Here is a 16570-nt window from a genome sequence, read left to right as displayed (position 1 = left end):
CTCATACCACATTTTGACCTCCTGCTTGAGGCAAAACTCCTCTGGGATTCTATGGGAAGGTTTCACTGTGTAAAGAGAACTAAAGCATATCTGTATTTGGCCTGCAATAAACAAACAAATTAACATAAATACAAAATATCCTGAATTTACTTCAGAAGAAGGGCATTTAAATTAAAATTGCTCAGGACAATCTTAAACATCTTAAAGCTTGACATTTAGGGTGTATTATGCAGGAAAAGAAATAGAAGAACTTTAAGTACTTATACAAATAACACTGACACTTAAAAATAATGGCATAAGCATTATTTATTCCTTTGGTATTTATTGTAATAGCATTAATCACAAACTCATTTGGTATTATCGTAGGTGACATAAGTACGTCTATAGGATCTCCACTCTAACTCAGCATTCATTAACTGGACCAGTATTTTAAATTATACCTGCAATAACAACATCATACAGCATATATACACTATGAAAAGCAACTTTCCAAATTATTATATGAACTTCTGGTATTTCTCTGAATACTGTCAGAAAACAATTATCTTTTTAATAAACCTGATGCATTATCTCCTGATTTTAATGTTCACATTCAAATAAATGCTTCTGTTTTACAGGAGCCTTTTTTAACTCTCTAATTTTCTGTGCAAAGAAGAAAAAGTGAGTTTGAGAATGGACAGAGCGTAGATGTACCAGTGGTCTGGATTCTAGGTGCTGAGTCAGAAACTCAAGTTCTCATTCTAAATCAGACAATAATTCCCTTTGTGGCCTGGGGTAAGTAACTTAACCTATCTTCCTTCCGTTTCTACTTTTTTCCTTGTGAAATTGCAATAATATAACTCCCTACCTATCTTACAGGGCTGTTATGAAGATTAGCTAGTAACTGTCTATAAAGCACACTGAATACAGGTTCAAAGACTGTCTGCAAGTTTGCCTATTAATCCAGAATTGCCAAATATTTCTGCTAAGCTGCTAAAATGATCAGCAAACAGTTAATGTTAATATGTTCATTGTCATCGCTGGGCTTCACTTAACACACACTGGCCACGAAAAGGGGCAGTTTTATTCTCAGTCATAAGTCTAGCCGGGATAGGTTAAAATCCTGACTCCGCTGAAGTCAACTGGAGTTTCTGCCTGGACTTCAATGGGCCAGGATTTCACCCTTTATTTTATATTATTAAACAAAACCTTCAGTTATGGAGATGATGATGGGGCATCAGAGAAGTGCTTATATATCAGAGTGCCATGACTCACTTTGACCTTTGAGTTTGAAGATGAAAAGAACTACTATATGTAAGTGCTAAGAACGGTTCTGATTAGAATATAAACTAGAGGTCAAATCTTGCAAAAATGTACCTTTACTCACATGAATAGTTCAATTAATTTCAAAATGAGTAAACTTTCTCCCTTGTTTAATGTTTTCAGGCTCAGGTGTGAGATTAGTCAAATGTAATGGGATGCATTGAGTAATTTCATATAATTTATTATTATTATTTCATATTTTCATCACAAGAGGGCCTAGAGGCTGCAGTCTGGATCAGAACCCCACTCTTTGTATGCAGTGTACACATACATAGGCACTGCCTTGAGGAGCTTATAATTTAAGGATAATTATCAGACAAAAGGGAATTTTCAAAAAAATTAATAGAAAAGAATACATGACTGTCTTTGATAAAAGGAAGTTAAATAACTGATCTAGTAAAGGCAAGACAAGACTTAGTTCTAATGAATATAGAGTGGATTCTTTATTGAGGCCACTAGCACAAGCAGCATGCTAGCTCTCAGATTAACTAAACAGAGCTTCTTATGCCTAATGTAACCAAACATGCCTCCGTACATCCTGCCCTGAACAAATCAGTCATGCTGACTACACTACACGTATATGAAAGGGGTAGCAGAAAGAGCCTGCTGCCATACAATGCATCTCACTTCACTTATTTTGTTTTTGCTTCCAAGTTTGAATAAAATAATAAATAATTGTGTGTTTGGTTCTACAAATGTCATACTCAGCAGTATCATTTCCCCAACTTGTCACTTACTGTAAGAATTCATTATAAACCTGAAACTTAGCCCCTTTGTCAGAAAGCCTTTTGTCAAAACTGGGTCCAGCCTTGAATGACACTGTGCCCAAGTTCACCAGAATCTGAGTCCAAATTTGACTGAAAACAAGACTTAGTTTCCAGGCTGTGATAAAAAACTCTTTCATCACCAGATTCTCATTCACCAAACACACTTCAAAGCCCCTGGTTCTTCTCATTTTACCCAGGGTTATGTTCAGTGGTCGAGACTGATAGACTACAATTTTGCTCACCATCAGTGTCTTCAAAGGTTCCATTAACAGCCCCTCTTTCCTTCTTCAAGGAAACTCAGAGGCAGAGGCAGTCTTTTCATCATCTATCACAGGGATTGGCAACCTTTGGCATACGGCCCGTCAGGGAAATCTGCTGGCGGGCCAGGACAGTTTGTTTACTGGCAGTGTCCACAGGTTCGGCCGATCACAGCTCCCACTGGCCGAGGTTTGCCGTTCCAGCCCAATGGGGGTTGTGGGAAGCAGTGGCCAGCACATCCCTTGGCCCATGCTGCTTCCCGCAGCCCCCATTGGCCTGGAACGGTGAACTGTTGCCAGTAGGAGCTGCGATCGGCTGAACCTGCAGACGCTTCAGGTAAACAAACCATCCCAGCCCGCCAGCAGATTTTCCTGATGGAATGCATGCCAAAGGTTGCCAATCCCTGGTCTATCATCTTCCAAGGGATTAGCAAAGTCGATGCCATCTAATTCCAAGGATATCATAAAGGCAGCAGCCGGTTTGCCTGCCCAACTCCATTCAGTGGCTTCTAATGGATTTCCTGGGTCTTCATGATGTAATGACTCTTTAACCCATTTAGGGTAGAAGCCAGTGGGAAGATAAAAGGAGACTCCTTATATCTACTAGGGGGATCCCAATTTATAGTGTAGGATGGACGTATACAAACCTTGGCAGTTTCTCGTGGTTTTAATCTGAAACCAGGCCAAACTCAGTAGGTTGAATTGAGTTTTGCTACTTTAAATATAGTAGCTCAAAACTCAGGGGGATCTGAATCAATGAATCAAAGGAAAATGGGATGCATGTCCCTGCAAACAAAAAATGACTGAGCCCAACATACAACCTTTTCAACCTATAACTCTGAGCAGAGGCCAGAGCAGACACTAATACTGGGAAGCAGGAATGGCTAAAAGTAAAGTGCCTCTGTTCTGTTTATTTCGCTTATTTGACTTAAGACCCCTTTCACCTGAGATCTTTTTTAACCTACAACACAATTTGAAAATGCTGGCACAACTATTGTTACTGAATGAAGTGTTCACTAACCAGCCCAAAAGATTTGTTGACAATGTATAACACAGAGCTCCTGGATGATTCAAATTTTCCTGAGATAACGCAGTTGTGTTTTCAATTAGCCTTCCAAAAATAAGACAAAGATAGAAAAGAAGGAATAGTAGAACAACAAAATTCACATCAGGATTAGGTCCAGACTAGTTAGTCCCTCAATGGATGGACAAAGGAGGTGACCCCTTCACTGCAGTGCAAGTGACAACTACAATGTGGCAAAGGAGCACAGGCCCTGCTACCTGCTAACACCCCTGTGGGTGCCAGCTGCCTGAAAAGGGGTAGCACCTCTTTCTTCTTCTAGCCAGCCAATGAACAGAAAAGAGGGAAGCACAGCTGTCATGGTATAATTCCCCACTCTGAACCTTAGCGTCCAAAAGATGGGGTACCAGCATGAATTCTCTAAGCTCAATTACCAGCTTAGTACTTGTAGCGCTGCCACCAACCAGGAATTCCAGTGCCTGGTACACTCTGGTTCCCCCAAAACCTTGCCTGGGGACCCCCAAGACCCAGTCCCTCTGGATCTTAACATAAGGGAAGTAAACACTTTCCCTCACCGTTGCCTCTCCCAGGCTTCCCCTCCCTGGGCTACCCTGGAAGATCACTGTGATTCAAACTCCTTGAATCTTAAAACAGAGAGGAAAATCCACCTTCCCCCCCTCCTTCTCTCTCCCCCTCCTATACTCTCCCTAAGAGAGAAAGTAATCCTAACACAGAGAGAAATTAACCTCTCTCTCCCCGTTCCCTCCTTTCTCCCCACCAATTCCCTAGTGAATCCAGACCCAGTCCCCTGGGGTCTCACCAGAATAGAAAAACCATCAGGTTCTTAAACAAGAAAAGCTTTTAATTAAAGAAGGAAAAACAGTGAAAATTATCTTTGTAAATTTAAGATGGAATATCTTACAGGGTCTTTCAGCTATAGACACTGGGAATACCCTCCCAGCCTAAGTATACAAGTACAAATTAAAATCCTTCCAGCCAAATACACATTTGAACTCCTCCCAGCCAAATACACATTTGCAAATAAAGAAAACAAACATAAGCCTAACTTGCCTTATTACCTAGTAATTACTATTTTGAATCTATAAGAACCTGTATCAGGGAGATTGGAGAGAAACCTGGTTGCACATCTGGTCACTCTCAGAACCCAGAGAGAACAAAAACCAAATACTAACAGCACACACAAAAACTTCCCTCCCTCAAGATTTGAAAGTATCCTGTCCCCTGATTGGTCCTTTGGTCAGGTGACAGCCAGGCTCACTGATCTTGTTAACCCTTTACAGGCAAAAGAGATATGAAGTACTTCTATTAACTCTTACTTATCTGTTTATGACAACGGCAGTTCACACTGCGGCAGGGCTACCAGTCTAGTATTCTCTTCCCAGGAGCAGACAGGAGGGATTCTGGCTAAGTCTGGCTGCTAACTTTGACCACAGAGCAGCCGTTCTCTACACCCCTCACCCACTCCACCACCTCAGCATTCCTCTGCCAGCAACATCTGCAGCATCTACACCTCTGTATAGAGCCTTTCCCTGCCAAGGGTAAAAACCACCTATGCTGACTCCTTAGCTATAGAAGGCTCTGAAAACAGTGGAAATTATACAGTTCTATTGTGCAGGGCTCAGGAAAAGAAGGAGAAGCACACATGGCAGGATCCTTGTGTGCTGTGGAACACAGCTCCAGGAGGTTGAGGTGGAAGACCAGGCTCCAGGAAGGATTTTTGGGGTGCAACTGCATATACACACTGGCCAAAGCTCCTCTGACTAGGACAGTGTAGTCACAAAGGCTCCTTCAGCCTTCAGCCTCCAAGGGCTGATTGGGACTGGGGGTAGAAGACTTCTGTCCTCCAATCACTGTGGAACTCCCCAAAGCATTTACTAGGTCTGTGTTTGGTTCCATAGCTTTAGTACCCAACCATATATTGTGGTCTTAGGGTAAAAACTGAGCCATATTACAAATAATAATTGCTGTAGTAGAAACAGCCTAAGGTCTGTGTATATTGTAGCCATCTCCTCCCAACCATCCGATCATTTTCCACACAATTTAAATAAAATGTGATGGAGACTGATTAATTAAAAACATAAGGCCAGATCCTGCCTTCCAAATGAACTGAAACTCCCATTGACTTCAGTCAAAGTTTTAACAGAGCAAGAATTGCAGGATTGGATCCTTGACTGCAAGCACTACATGACAGGCACTGCGGTAGAATTATCAAAAACGTCCCATCAAAAAAATCAGTGGGACTGAAGCCCAAAGTCACATAAGTGGTTTACATTTTTCCTCCTATTTCTTCCTCTAAGTTTTGTATCAAATACATTGATGGCATTCAATAAGGGTTCAGTGCCTTATTGGGCCACAAAGAATGTTGCAGGATCCGGCTCACATGATCATAAATAATAAAAAAAATTAACAATACAAAAAGAATGGTTACCCAAACCATACGAATGGCCTATGAACATTTTGTTCCACATCTAAAGCAAGTCTGACAATACAAAACATTAAAAAATAAATCTTAAAAATTCCTAATTACTTATATTTTGCTTGAAGTGCTTTGGCCCACATTATTAAAGGTAAGGTGGTGATGTGGTTTTCAGCATTGCAATGTTGAACTGATTTAAGGAGCATAGCGCTCATTTTCCAAAGGGATTAAGGCATGCAGGAGCATCTCTGAGTACTGCAACAGCTAAATACCTTTAAAAATCTTAACCTTTGAAACCAAACTATATGGGTATTGGGTATGTTGTTCTAAAACAGGAATCAGAGGCAAAGTTGCATGAGGAAAAATGAAATTCAAGTTATTTTACAATTCATAATACTTGATATGTATCAGTGTTATATTTTGATTACAAAAGGCATAACAATATATCAATTCTTTTCAATGTTTTCCACGCAGTTTCAGTGATTTCTGGGTATCTTTCTATGTTTCTACTTGAATGGGATAGGCATAAAGCTATGAAATCAGGGAAATGAAAGTCCTATTTTCATATCTTTAAAAATATCCAATTGCCCTAAAAGTCAAGACATGTATGCAACACACAGAGAAAATGGTCCAAATTATAATAATTGTATTATCAAACTTCCACACCAGTGCAGGTGTATTCTCTCTCTCAAGGTGAGCACATAGAATGAAATGATTTTTAAGAACAAATACAAGAAGATAAGAACAAGTATATTAAGGAATTAATCTGATAATTAAAAATATTATTTGTATAAAAAAATGAATGCTTTATTAGAAGGTACAATGCAGACCCTATACGATCATGCTCAAAGAATACCCATTTTGTCAGCTCAGTTGTTCTAGAAAACATTAAGCAATAAGATGCAATACACAAGAACTATCAAAAGGGAGCACTTTTGAGCTACTGAAATTATGTGCTAGGTTGAAAGCCACAATCTCCTAGCTACAGACAGTGATACTATCTCAGGTATTTTATGTGCTAAAATGATCATTAAAAATTAAGCACCACATATAAGCTGCCATTTAGAATATTAATTTACCTTTACTAATCATCTTTTTAACTTGAGGCTAAAAGAGTTCACTTACCATTCGGATACTCGGGCTTAGTCCATGAGATGTTAAAGGAGTCAGATGAATATGACTGGGCTTTTGGAGCAGGAACACCTTCTGGTGTGCTCTCATCTGTTATAGCTACACTAGCTTCACTTATTGTACATCCACCTCCAGTGCAAGCCTTAAAATATCAAACACAGCAAATAAATATACTTCAAAGTGATGTGAAAATAAAAGGCGAGAAATCAATTTTTGTAAAGATTTGTAATTTTACTCCTCAGAAATTAATAAAGCTTGTACATTTCACATGAAGGCATGCACTTTTCACAATCGTATAGGGCTTTTTCTCCCCTCCTGAAATTAAGATATTCCCTCATATAAAAAATATCCTACTTGATTACATGTATCTTTTAGATAGTCTTTAGGTACCATAAGGATGAAACCTAACACTAATGCTGAACTTACAGTATTTTAAATTTGATGATTAAAATTCCATTGATGATTAAAATTCCACTGCTCTGACTGCAATAGTTAAAGAAAATTACAGTATATATGTACAGTATATATCATTTACAGTAGCACAACTCTTCTTGTAATTGAATAATGTGCACTCAGAACCTTTAGACAGGGAAAATACTGACTGGCTAGTGCTGCACTTAGAAAGAAAAAATATATCTTTCAATGAATAGTCACAGGAAAAAGAAATTACCATCAGGATATTCTTGTACTTCACGGGAGCACACTGACTAGTAGTTTTCAAGTGCAATTAAAAAGTGAAAAAATTAATTTAAAATAAATCAATATATAACAGTTGCTGAGTGCATCTTAATGGATAAGGAGGTCGAATCGTTTGTATTTTAGTTGCCAGCAGAGATCAGCTCATTACATGATTTTCACATTTTGCTTGATCATGAGACAACACTCTTGACATACAAGAAACTGTGCATATTAACTTATATAATAGACTTTTTTATGTTCTCTCCCTATATATTTATACAATAAACTGTGGACCTGATTCTGCAATCCTTACTCATGGTAGCCCTATTACTGGCATTGGGACTATTAGCAGGAGCCAGGGCTTCTCATAGGAGTAGAAGCCACAGGATTTGGCAGACTCTGTAGTAGATTAAGTAAATCAAAGGGGGTTTTGTTTGGTTTTTAGAAACTCAGTTAGATATTTACCTAATAAACCACACTGAAAGCATTTTGAAATGTTAGTAAATAAGCATTTATGCAATCAACATTTTGACAAGCCTATAAGGAAGCCATTTTAAAGTCTGTCGTGTTAACATACAAGCATTTCAACAGACGATGTTTTTAATTTGAAAAACGAAAAGTAATAAGACAACAAATCAAGGCCCCAATCTGCAAAGATTTTCCCACATTCTTAACTTTATGTGAGTAGCCCCATTGGAAATGGGAATAGATAAAGTGTCTAAGAATGTGAGTAGTCCTGCTTGCAGTATCAGCCCCCAAGTAAAAACAAAAGGCCTGATCTTGCTCCCAATGAGCACTCATGGCAATCAGATTTCCTTTCAATATGGAGTAATTCCATTTGAAACCATTGTGCACAGATTTCCTCACTTTCCTCTGTGTTTTAAAATGGGAAGGAATTAATCTGCTTTCATAATCATTTCCTGTTCTATTCACTCACAACATCAGCAATGTCAACAGGAGCATAAACAGGTCATCAGAGAGTTGGCCAGTCAGACTGTGTCATATGCACACAGGATGTATTAATTTCACTGGGAATTCTGCAGTCCAGAGCAACTGCAGAATTTGAGCACAATGTTCAACTTACCCTCCAAAGAGAATGCAAAAGAACAAACCATGGTTTTCAGAAATGTCAAAAATTAGTGTTTACTCCAATGAGATGGTGTAATACACAGATATTTAATTGATTTTAGAGGACTTTCTTCAACAGATTATGGTATATCAGTTTTCAGCTAGGTCAGCTTTGAGTTTAAATTGTTTTATCGTCTTCCTTTACCATTCAGATTTGTGGGCTCAGTCTGGCAGAAATTAGTCTCTAGTACTCCTCTCCAACAAAAGCTCCATGAGCTTCTTCCACTCCACAGCTGTAGCTGACACTCACAATTCAAGTATGAAATATCCCAGTTTTGGTGACCATGATACACCTGTTTAGGAAATCTGTGCAGATCCTTTCCTATGTACTGGGTCTTAGAAATTATGGGTCTCTACTAATGTCCACTGTAGTCAGGAGCGACACCAGGGTTTTTGGCGCCATAGGTGGGGGTCCTTCCGCACTCCCGGTCATTGGCGGCAATTCTGCGGTGGGGGGGGGGTCCTTCCATGCTCCCGGTCTTCAGGGCACTTCGGTGGCGGGTCCCGGAGCGAGTGAAGGACCCGCCGCAGAATTGCCGACGAAGACCCAGTGCGCGGAAGGACCCCCCGCCGCCGAATTGCCACCAAGGTCAGCAAAATGCCGCCCTCCCAAATCCTGGCGCCCTAGGTGACTGCCTAGGTCACCTAAATGGAAGCGCCAGCCCTGACTGTAGTCAATGAAATGATCCCCGGTAACTCCAATGGGCTTTTTAGATCAAGCCCTGCATTAGCGGGAAGCCATTGATCATGTGACACATCAGGTTCTTAGTCAGCTGATTAACATTCAATCTCTTGAGGAAGAAGCTCAAAGCAGTAACAGCCCAGGTGCATTGTATTCCCCAACTGCTGCCTGCTTTGTTTTGCCAATCAGCCAGGAAAAGCATGAAATGGGACTATGTAGCTCACCCTCAAATGTTTTTTAAAAAGACAGAAAATGAGAGACAGAAAGAAGGGAAGAAGTCCCTGAACTTCTCACTGCCAGAAGATTTCCCCACTAGCACAAAACCAAACCTATCTTAAATACCCAGAAAAATTTTGGTGAGGTTGATTAGAAAAAAATTTCAGGGATTGAATCACTATGTATCAATCCCCCACCCACAGCCACATACTATCCATGAGATGGATTAGCACCTACTAGCTTCATGAAGAACTTAAGACGCAAGCATACCACAAGTACAAGGTGTCAGAGAGCTCATCTTCCTGAGTTCTTCACTCCCTCGCTGGTTCCAGTATTCTCAATTGTGGCACAGGGGCATTTTTGTTTTGTGGTCCTCCAAATCAGGCCTGCCTTTCCTGTGACTATATGTGCATTTCTGACAACAAGGATCCATGACTTTTGCAGCTCAGGCAGCTAGGTATATGGTCCATGACATAAATCAATAAAAGCAAGGCCATTCACATTTAAAATGTGGTGTGTTCCACATTAATTCATTCTAATGTGCTGAAGTATTTCTAGAACCTTTCATTAACGTGTTAGATATTGTAAAGTACCATGCTATTAGGCATTTGCACTCAAAAGTTCTGTCAAAAATTGATTTGGGGTAAAATTTTCAAAAGTATCTCAGTGACCTGCGAGCCTAAGTCCTATTTTCAAAAGTGACTTAGAAGTCAAAATCTTACTGGCTTTCAATGGGACGTATCTCCTAAATTCTTAAATCGCCTTTGAACATGTTGCTCTTGTTTTGCAGATGAAATCACTACATAATATGAGTTTGTTCCCTTAAGAGTACTAAAAAGTAGGGTCATTCCTTTTTGAAAATCAGTGACTGTGCACAACCAATAACTTTTTCATTACTTGTTTTAATATATTCATGTTAACATGGTGATAGCTTATTCTAAACACACACTATATTTGGACTGGAAATACAGTGGCTTTGTAACACATGTAGTGTTCTAAAGCCACAGTCCTGCAAAGCATTGAGCATTCTTCTGAGGTGCCAAGTACCATTAACTCCCATAGAATCACTGGGAGATGAGCGTGCTAAGCATCTCACAAGAACAGACAGCACTATGTAGGTCTGAGCCTTAAGTGTGGATTCCAGACCAGTTCTGTGTTTCCAGATACACAGGGATCAAGTCCATTAGGGAGGCAGCATATTCCATCACTTGAACAAAATGGAGCTTCTGACTTCATTCACAGATTCATTAAGGCCATCTAGTGTGATTGCCTGCAAATCACATGCCATCACATTTCACCCAGTTACCCCTGTACTGAGCCAACATGTCTCTCTCACATACACACAACACCCTGGCTAGCACAGGAATGTAACTGATGAGCTTCAAAGTCAGCCATAGTTCTTGGCCAGAAAGACAACTTGGCCGTACAAGAGACTTTCCAGGGGAGTACTTAAAGAGAGAATATAAAGATGATAACTGGGCTTCTAAAAAACGTGTGTCATGTATGTAAATTAACTCTAAACTACCCCTTAATGTCAATCAGGCAAGAACAAAACTCCATGACATACTAATTTTCTGTAGATTTTGGACATTGTGTTTCTACATGCCATACAATTTACTGGGTTAGAATGCCTAGTCACAAAGCAGTTCAATCCAAAATGGTTTCTTAGCCGTAATTAAACTGAATGTCCTTGCGGGTTTGAGTCAATTCCTTGTTACCTGAAGGTAGTTTATTTTCTTTGTGGTATACTATTTAGAACATTCAAAGCATCTTAAAGTAAAATGAATGCATACACAGAGTCTACATAAATGTAAATTTATTCATAATCAAGGGCAGAATATTTTTCTATGGCATTTATCAAAGCAAATATCCTTATATAGTATTGCTATAAAATGAAGAGTGTATTTAAAACAAATAGGGACAATCTCATGTTTATATTCAGATGTTTTCTGTTGTGTTATTAAACCCAAAGTGTTCTATTTCGTCAAAAAACAAAAGAAACTACTGAACAAAAACTACAATGAAAATATCAAGGTCTTTTAAAAGACTTAAAACTCAAACAAAAAGAGCTTCTATTTTTTTCTGCACAAACTATTTATGTGTCACCCAAACACACTCCTTTGTTTATGGTGAAAGGTAAGGCTATATTGGAGCAAGATCTGAACAGATGTGAAGCTTTAGGTGGCCAATTTAAATATTCTGCTCTTGAAAATCAATGGGACTTGTGCTCCTAAATATCTTAGTTGCTTTTGATCTTCCCTTTTATAAAATATCTATAATATTTTAGACAAAACCTGGTCATCGAACAAATGAAATAATTCCCTGTAGCCCTGTATTGGATGCAAGATCATTGCTGATGTTGAGCATTTGTTATTTTTACTCTTTCTGACTGCCTTCAGATCAAAAAAATAAAGAGGTTAAATAACATGGCCAAATGAGATATTTATGAATATGAGGTGTTAACAAGAAACAGAGTGAATTTCACCATTTTTCTCTCCCATTGCAGGTCTTTAAAACTTACAGCTAGCTTTATGAGGTATTCAGTACCCGGGAAAAGCTGCCGGATAGTGTAATCCAGAAAAAGCTCTGTGTTGTTATAGATTATGTTCCAATTTGTAAAATTCTGCTCACTACTGGCCATATACAATATATAGCAGTTCAGAATTCCATTTACTTCTACCGGTTCTTTCCATCTGGAAATAAAAGCAACACACCATTATATTCAATCATGATTCACATTATAATTGAAATGTGGAGTTTTTTAAAATGAGTTTGAACATATATTTTTACAACTATAAAACCAAATCATATTAAAAGTACTGAAAATGATCAACCACACATTAAAGCTGTCTTCTATGTAGCTGTCTAAAAGAGAAAGTACTTTTTTAAAGACTTCTTTAATGCAATATTTGTACTCAATAGATAAATGATTACAACAACACACGTAATGTAAGCGCTGCAAAACTGTCATATCACCACCACATTTTTCCTGCACTGAAGTTTGCACTGAGGCTATGCCCATATGTAGGTTATCCTGATTGCGTAAAGACAAAATGGAAATTAAGTTGGCAAGTGATAATCAAAGGTTCACAGAACCACTAAACTAATCACTTCTGTGCATTTAATCATAATAAATTTAATTTTATGTCACAAACCCTTTCCCTGATTGAACTCACTGGGATTCTTGCATAAACGGATACACCATTGTGCTGTCAGGAAAGAGAAAATCTGTACTTACTGTACATATATCGTTCTGGAATCCAAAGCAGTCAGGACTGGGGCATCTACATGAGCTGGTGGCAGCTGTGCTGTATACAAGGTGACCTGGGAACTGTTTGTACAGCCAACAAGCGTGCATGCAGTGAGCAAGAACTGGTGCGGCGTAAAAACTGCTAAATCTATGAAAAAGGGAAATAAGAATTTACTTCAGACTGTACTTTTTTTAATCTTGTTTTTATTTAGCTCAATAATGTATTGAATCCAAAAAAGATGGGTGTGGGAAATCTTCCCTTCCTAAATGTCTCAGATTTGGTATCTGTTTGTTCTGAATGTCAGGCCACTGCAAATCCTGACTAATAACATGATTGCAGAACTCAGTTTGTTTTTGATGGCTCCATTACACAATGCAGCCACTAAGTACACTGCAATATTCAGCACCAATACAAAGCAAATCAATCTGATATTTCTCAGATGATTAAATCACATCAAATTAATTATATATATTTAAGTCACACACAGACACAGGTTGATTGATACAGACGGATTATTTTTTCCAAGAAACTGTTATCCATCACATCAATGTTAAGTATCAATAAATATGATGATTCATCCTACACAACATTTCACTGTATGTGAAATGAACTCAAGAAAAGCATTGTTGTGGCCATCAGTGTATAAACTGGCATAGGTGTCATAAACAGATAGCTAAGGGTTAATGTCTCTTTCACCTGGAAAGGGGTAACAAAAAACACCTGACCAGAGGACCAATCAGGAAACAAGACATTTTCAAATCTAGGTGGAGGGAAGTTTTGGGTGTGAGTCCTTTGTTCTTGGTCTGTTCTATTTTCTCGGCTCTGAGAGTGACCACAGGAATCTCCAGGCTTTCTAATCTTCTGTTTCCAAGTTGTAAGTACAAGGATAGTAAGACAATAGGTTTATATTGTTTTTTTGTATTTATATGTGTGTAGTTGCTGGAATGTATTCTTTTTGGATAAGGCTGTTTATTCATTTTTCTTTTAAGCAATTGACCCTGTATATTGTCACCTTAATACAGAGACCATTTTATGTCCTTTTTCTTTCTTTTTATATAAAGCTTTCTTTTTAAGACCTGTTGGAGTTTTTTCTTTAGTGGGGACTCCAGGGAATTGAGTCTGCAGCTCACCAGGGAATTGGTGGGAGGAAGAAGTCAGGGGGAAACTCTCTTTGTGTTAGATTTACTAAGCCTGACTTTGCATACCCTGTGGGTGAGGGGAGAGGGAGATTTGATCTCTCAGAATTTGTGTTTCAAGGACTTGAAGCAGGGAATCTCCTAGGGTCGTCCAGGGAAGGGAGCCTGGGAGGAAGTAACAAGGAAACAAGGGGAGGGGGTTATTTCCCTTTGTTGTAAGACTCAAGGCATCTGAGTCTGGGGGTCCCCCAGGGAAGGTTTTGGGGAGACCACAGTGAGCTAGGCACTGTATAATTCCTGGCTGGTGGTAGCGATATCAGATCTAAGCTGGTAATTAAGCTTGGAGGTTTTCATGCTAACACCCATATTTTGGACGCTAAGGTCCAGATCTGGGAAGAAATATTACATGAGTGGCAGTGGTGTGGATAGACAAGAATCCAGAAGCCAGCAGGAATATTATTTTCTTTTTCTCTGCTAGGGCTTTTATGCAGAGAGAAAGGGTGGTTTTAAACAGAGCCAGAGAGAATTTTTTTTCTGCTCTCTCTTGCAGTTTTTGGCTTGCATATTAAGCAAGGAACCATTAAGGATTGACAAAGGGTCTATTGTTAGACAATAGCACTCCTATTGAGAGTCAAGTATCCAGCACAATACACATGCAAATAAAGTGGTTTTTCTGGTTTACTTTACATTTAAAAGATTAGCTAGAGGAAAAAAAAAGGAACTGTTGCTAGGCAGACCCCAGGAGGCAACAGAGAACCTGCATTTCAGGCAGTAAACACCAGAGGGCGCCTCAGCACAAGAAAGCAGGAACCATGAGTTCCAAGGAAAGCCTGAGACAGGAGCGAGCACAGCAACAAGCCATGGACAAAGAAAATGAACATAGGAGACAGATGGAACTAATTAATGCAGAACTAGCCAAGGAAGAGGCAGCCCACAAAAGAAAACAAGAAGAAGAAGAGGTGGCCCACAGAAGGAAACAAGAAGAAGAAGAGGTGGCCCACAGAAGGAAACAAGAAGAAGAAGAGGCAGCCTACAGAAGACAGATAGAACTCCAGAGGGAGACTCACCGACAGGCAATGGAATTAGAAAAGGCTAAGCAACAAAACACAGCCAATCCTAACAACCCTGCGCCAATGATTGTTCCACAGCACAGGAAATTTCCCACCTACAAGGCAGGTGATGACACCGAGGCCTTCTTAGAAAATTTTGAAAGAGCCTGTCTTAGGTACAGCATCTCTGAAGACCAGTACATGGTAGAATTGAGGCCGCAGCTCAGTGGACCTTTAGCAGAGGTGGCGGCTGAAATGCCTAAGGAGAAAATGAACGATTATAAACTGTTTCAAAACAAGGCCAGATTAAGAATGGGGATAACCCCGGATCATGCCCATCGGTGTTTCAGAACCCAAAAGTGGAAACCAGATGTGTCATTTCCCAGACACGCCTACTATGTTGGGAAAAATTATTAGGCCTGGATATCAGGAAACAATGTTAAATCCTTGGACAAACTGCACCTCTTCATACAAATGGAGCAGTTCTTGGATGGTGTTCCTGAGGACATAACACGGTACATACAAGATGGAAAAGCCAAAAATCTCACCGAGGCGGGGGAGATTGGAGCCAGATGGATGGAAGTGGCAGAAAGCAAGAAAGCTACTGTCAAGGGGAACGAATACCCCAGAGGGCACAACCGAAGGCAGCCAAAGACCCCACCTACAACCCAAGGAAAGCCACAGACACCCTATTCTTCCACTTCACTAGTCTCCAGTAACTCACCTCGACCCAGTGACCAGTCAGCTGGAAGATGCTTCAAGTGTAATGAACTGGGACATATCAAGGCCAACTGCCCAAAGAACGCCAACAGAGTGCAGTTCATTACACCACCATCACACCAAAGATCCCCAGACCCAGATGCCTCTCAAATACCCTTGGAGTGAAGGGAAATTTTGAGACTGGGCAGAAAGAAGGTTACTGCGTGGAGAGACACGGAAGCACAAGTGTCAGCTATCAACCAATCCTTCGTCGACCCCAAATTCATCAACCCAAAGGCCCAAGTGACAATTTACCCCTTCATGTCGCAAGCTGTAGACTTGCCTACAGCTGAACTGTCCAGTACAAAGGCTGGTTAGGAATGTGGACTTTTGCAGTCTATGACAATTATTCCATCCCCATGCTACTGGGGGAAGATTTGGCCAACCAGGTGAAGCAGGCCAAAAGAGTGGGAATGGTTACACGTAGCCAAACCAGGCAAGCTTCTAGACCCATTCCTGTTCCTGAGCCGTCCACAGAGGCCCCGTCTGTGTTACCAGAGACCCAGACAGAGGTAGTGGACCCAGATCCCATGCCAACAATGGAAACAGCCACAGTGCTTCCAGTCCCAGACCAGGAACTGGGAAAGCAGCCAGCACCAGAACCGTTGCCAGCACTGACGACAGTGCTTGCAAATCCATCTTCAACCCCAATGCCAGAGGGCGCCAGCGAGCCTGAACTGGCAGAAGCAGCAGACAACCATACCCAAGAGGCTCAGCCAGAGCCTGAAATAACCCCTGGTGCACCAGCAGAAAGCG

General features: G+C 40.1%; 1 protein-coding gene across 1 annotated transcript in view; it reads right to left on the bottom strand.

The window, feature by feature from the left end:
- The window catches only part of USH2A (usherin), a 596134-nt gene that overhangs the window by 262187 nt on the left and 317377 nt on the right, over positions 1-16570 (bottom strand). Inside the window, 3 exon segments of the mRNA XM_030557510.1 lie at positions 6910-7057; positions 12141-12312; positions 12858-13017. Coding sequence (XP_030413370.1) covers positions 6910-7057; positions 12141-12312; positions 12858-13017 — 480 coding nt within the window.

This window comes from Gopherus evgoodei, chromosome 3 (genome assembly GCF_007399415.2).
Source record: "Gopherus evgoodei ecotype Sinaloan lineage chromosome 3, rGopEvg1_v1.p, whole genome shotgun sequence".
Lineage (NCBI taxonomy): Eukaryota > Metazoa > Chordata > Testudines > Testudinidae > Gopherus > Gopherus evgoodei.
This window is presented reverse-complemented; position numbering and strand designations above follow the sequence as displayed.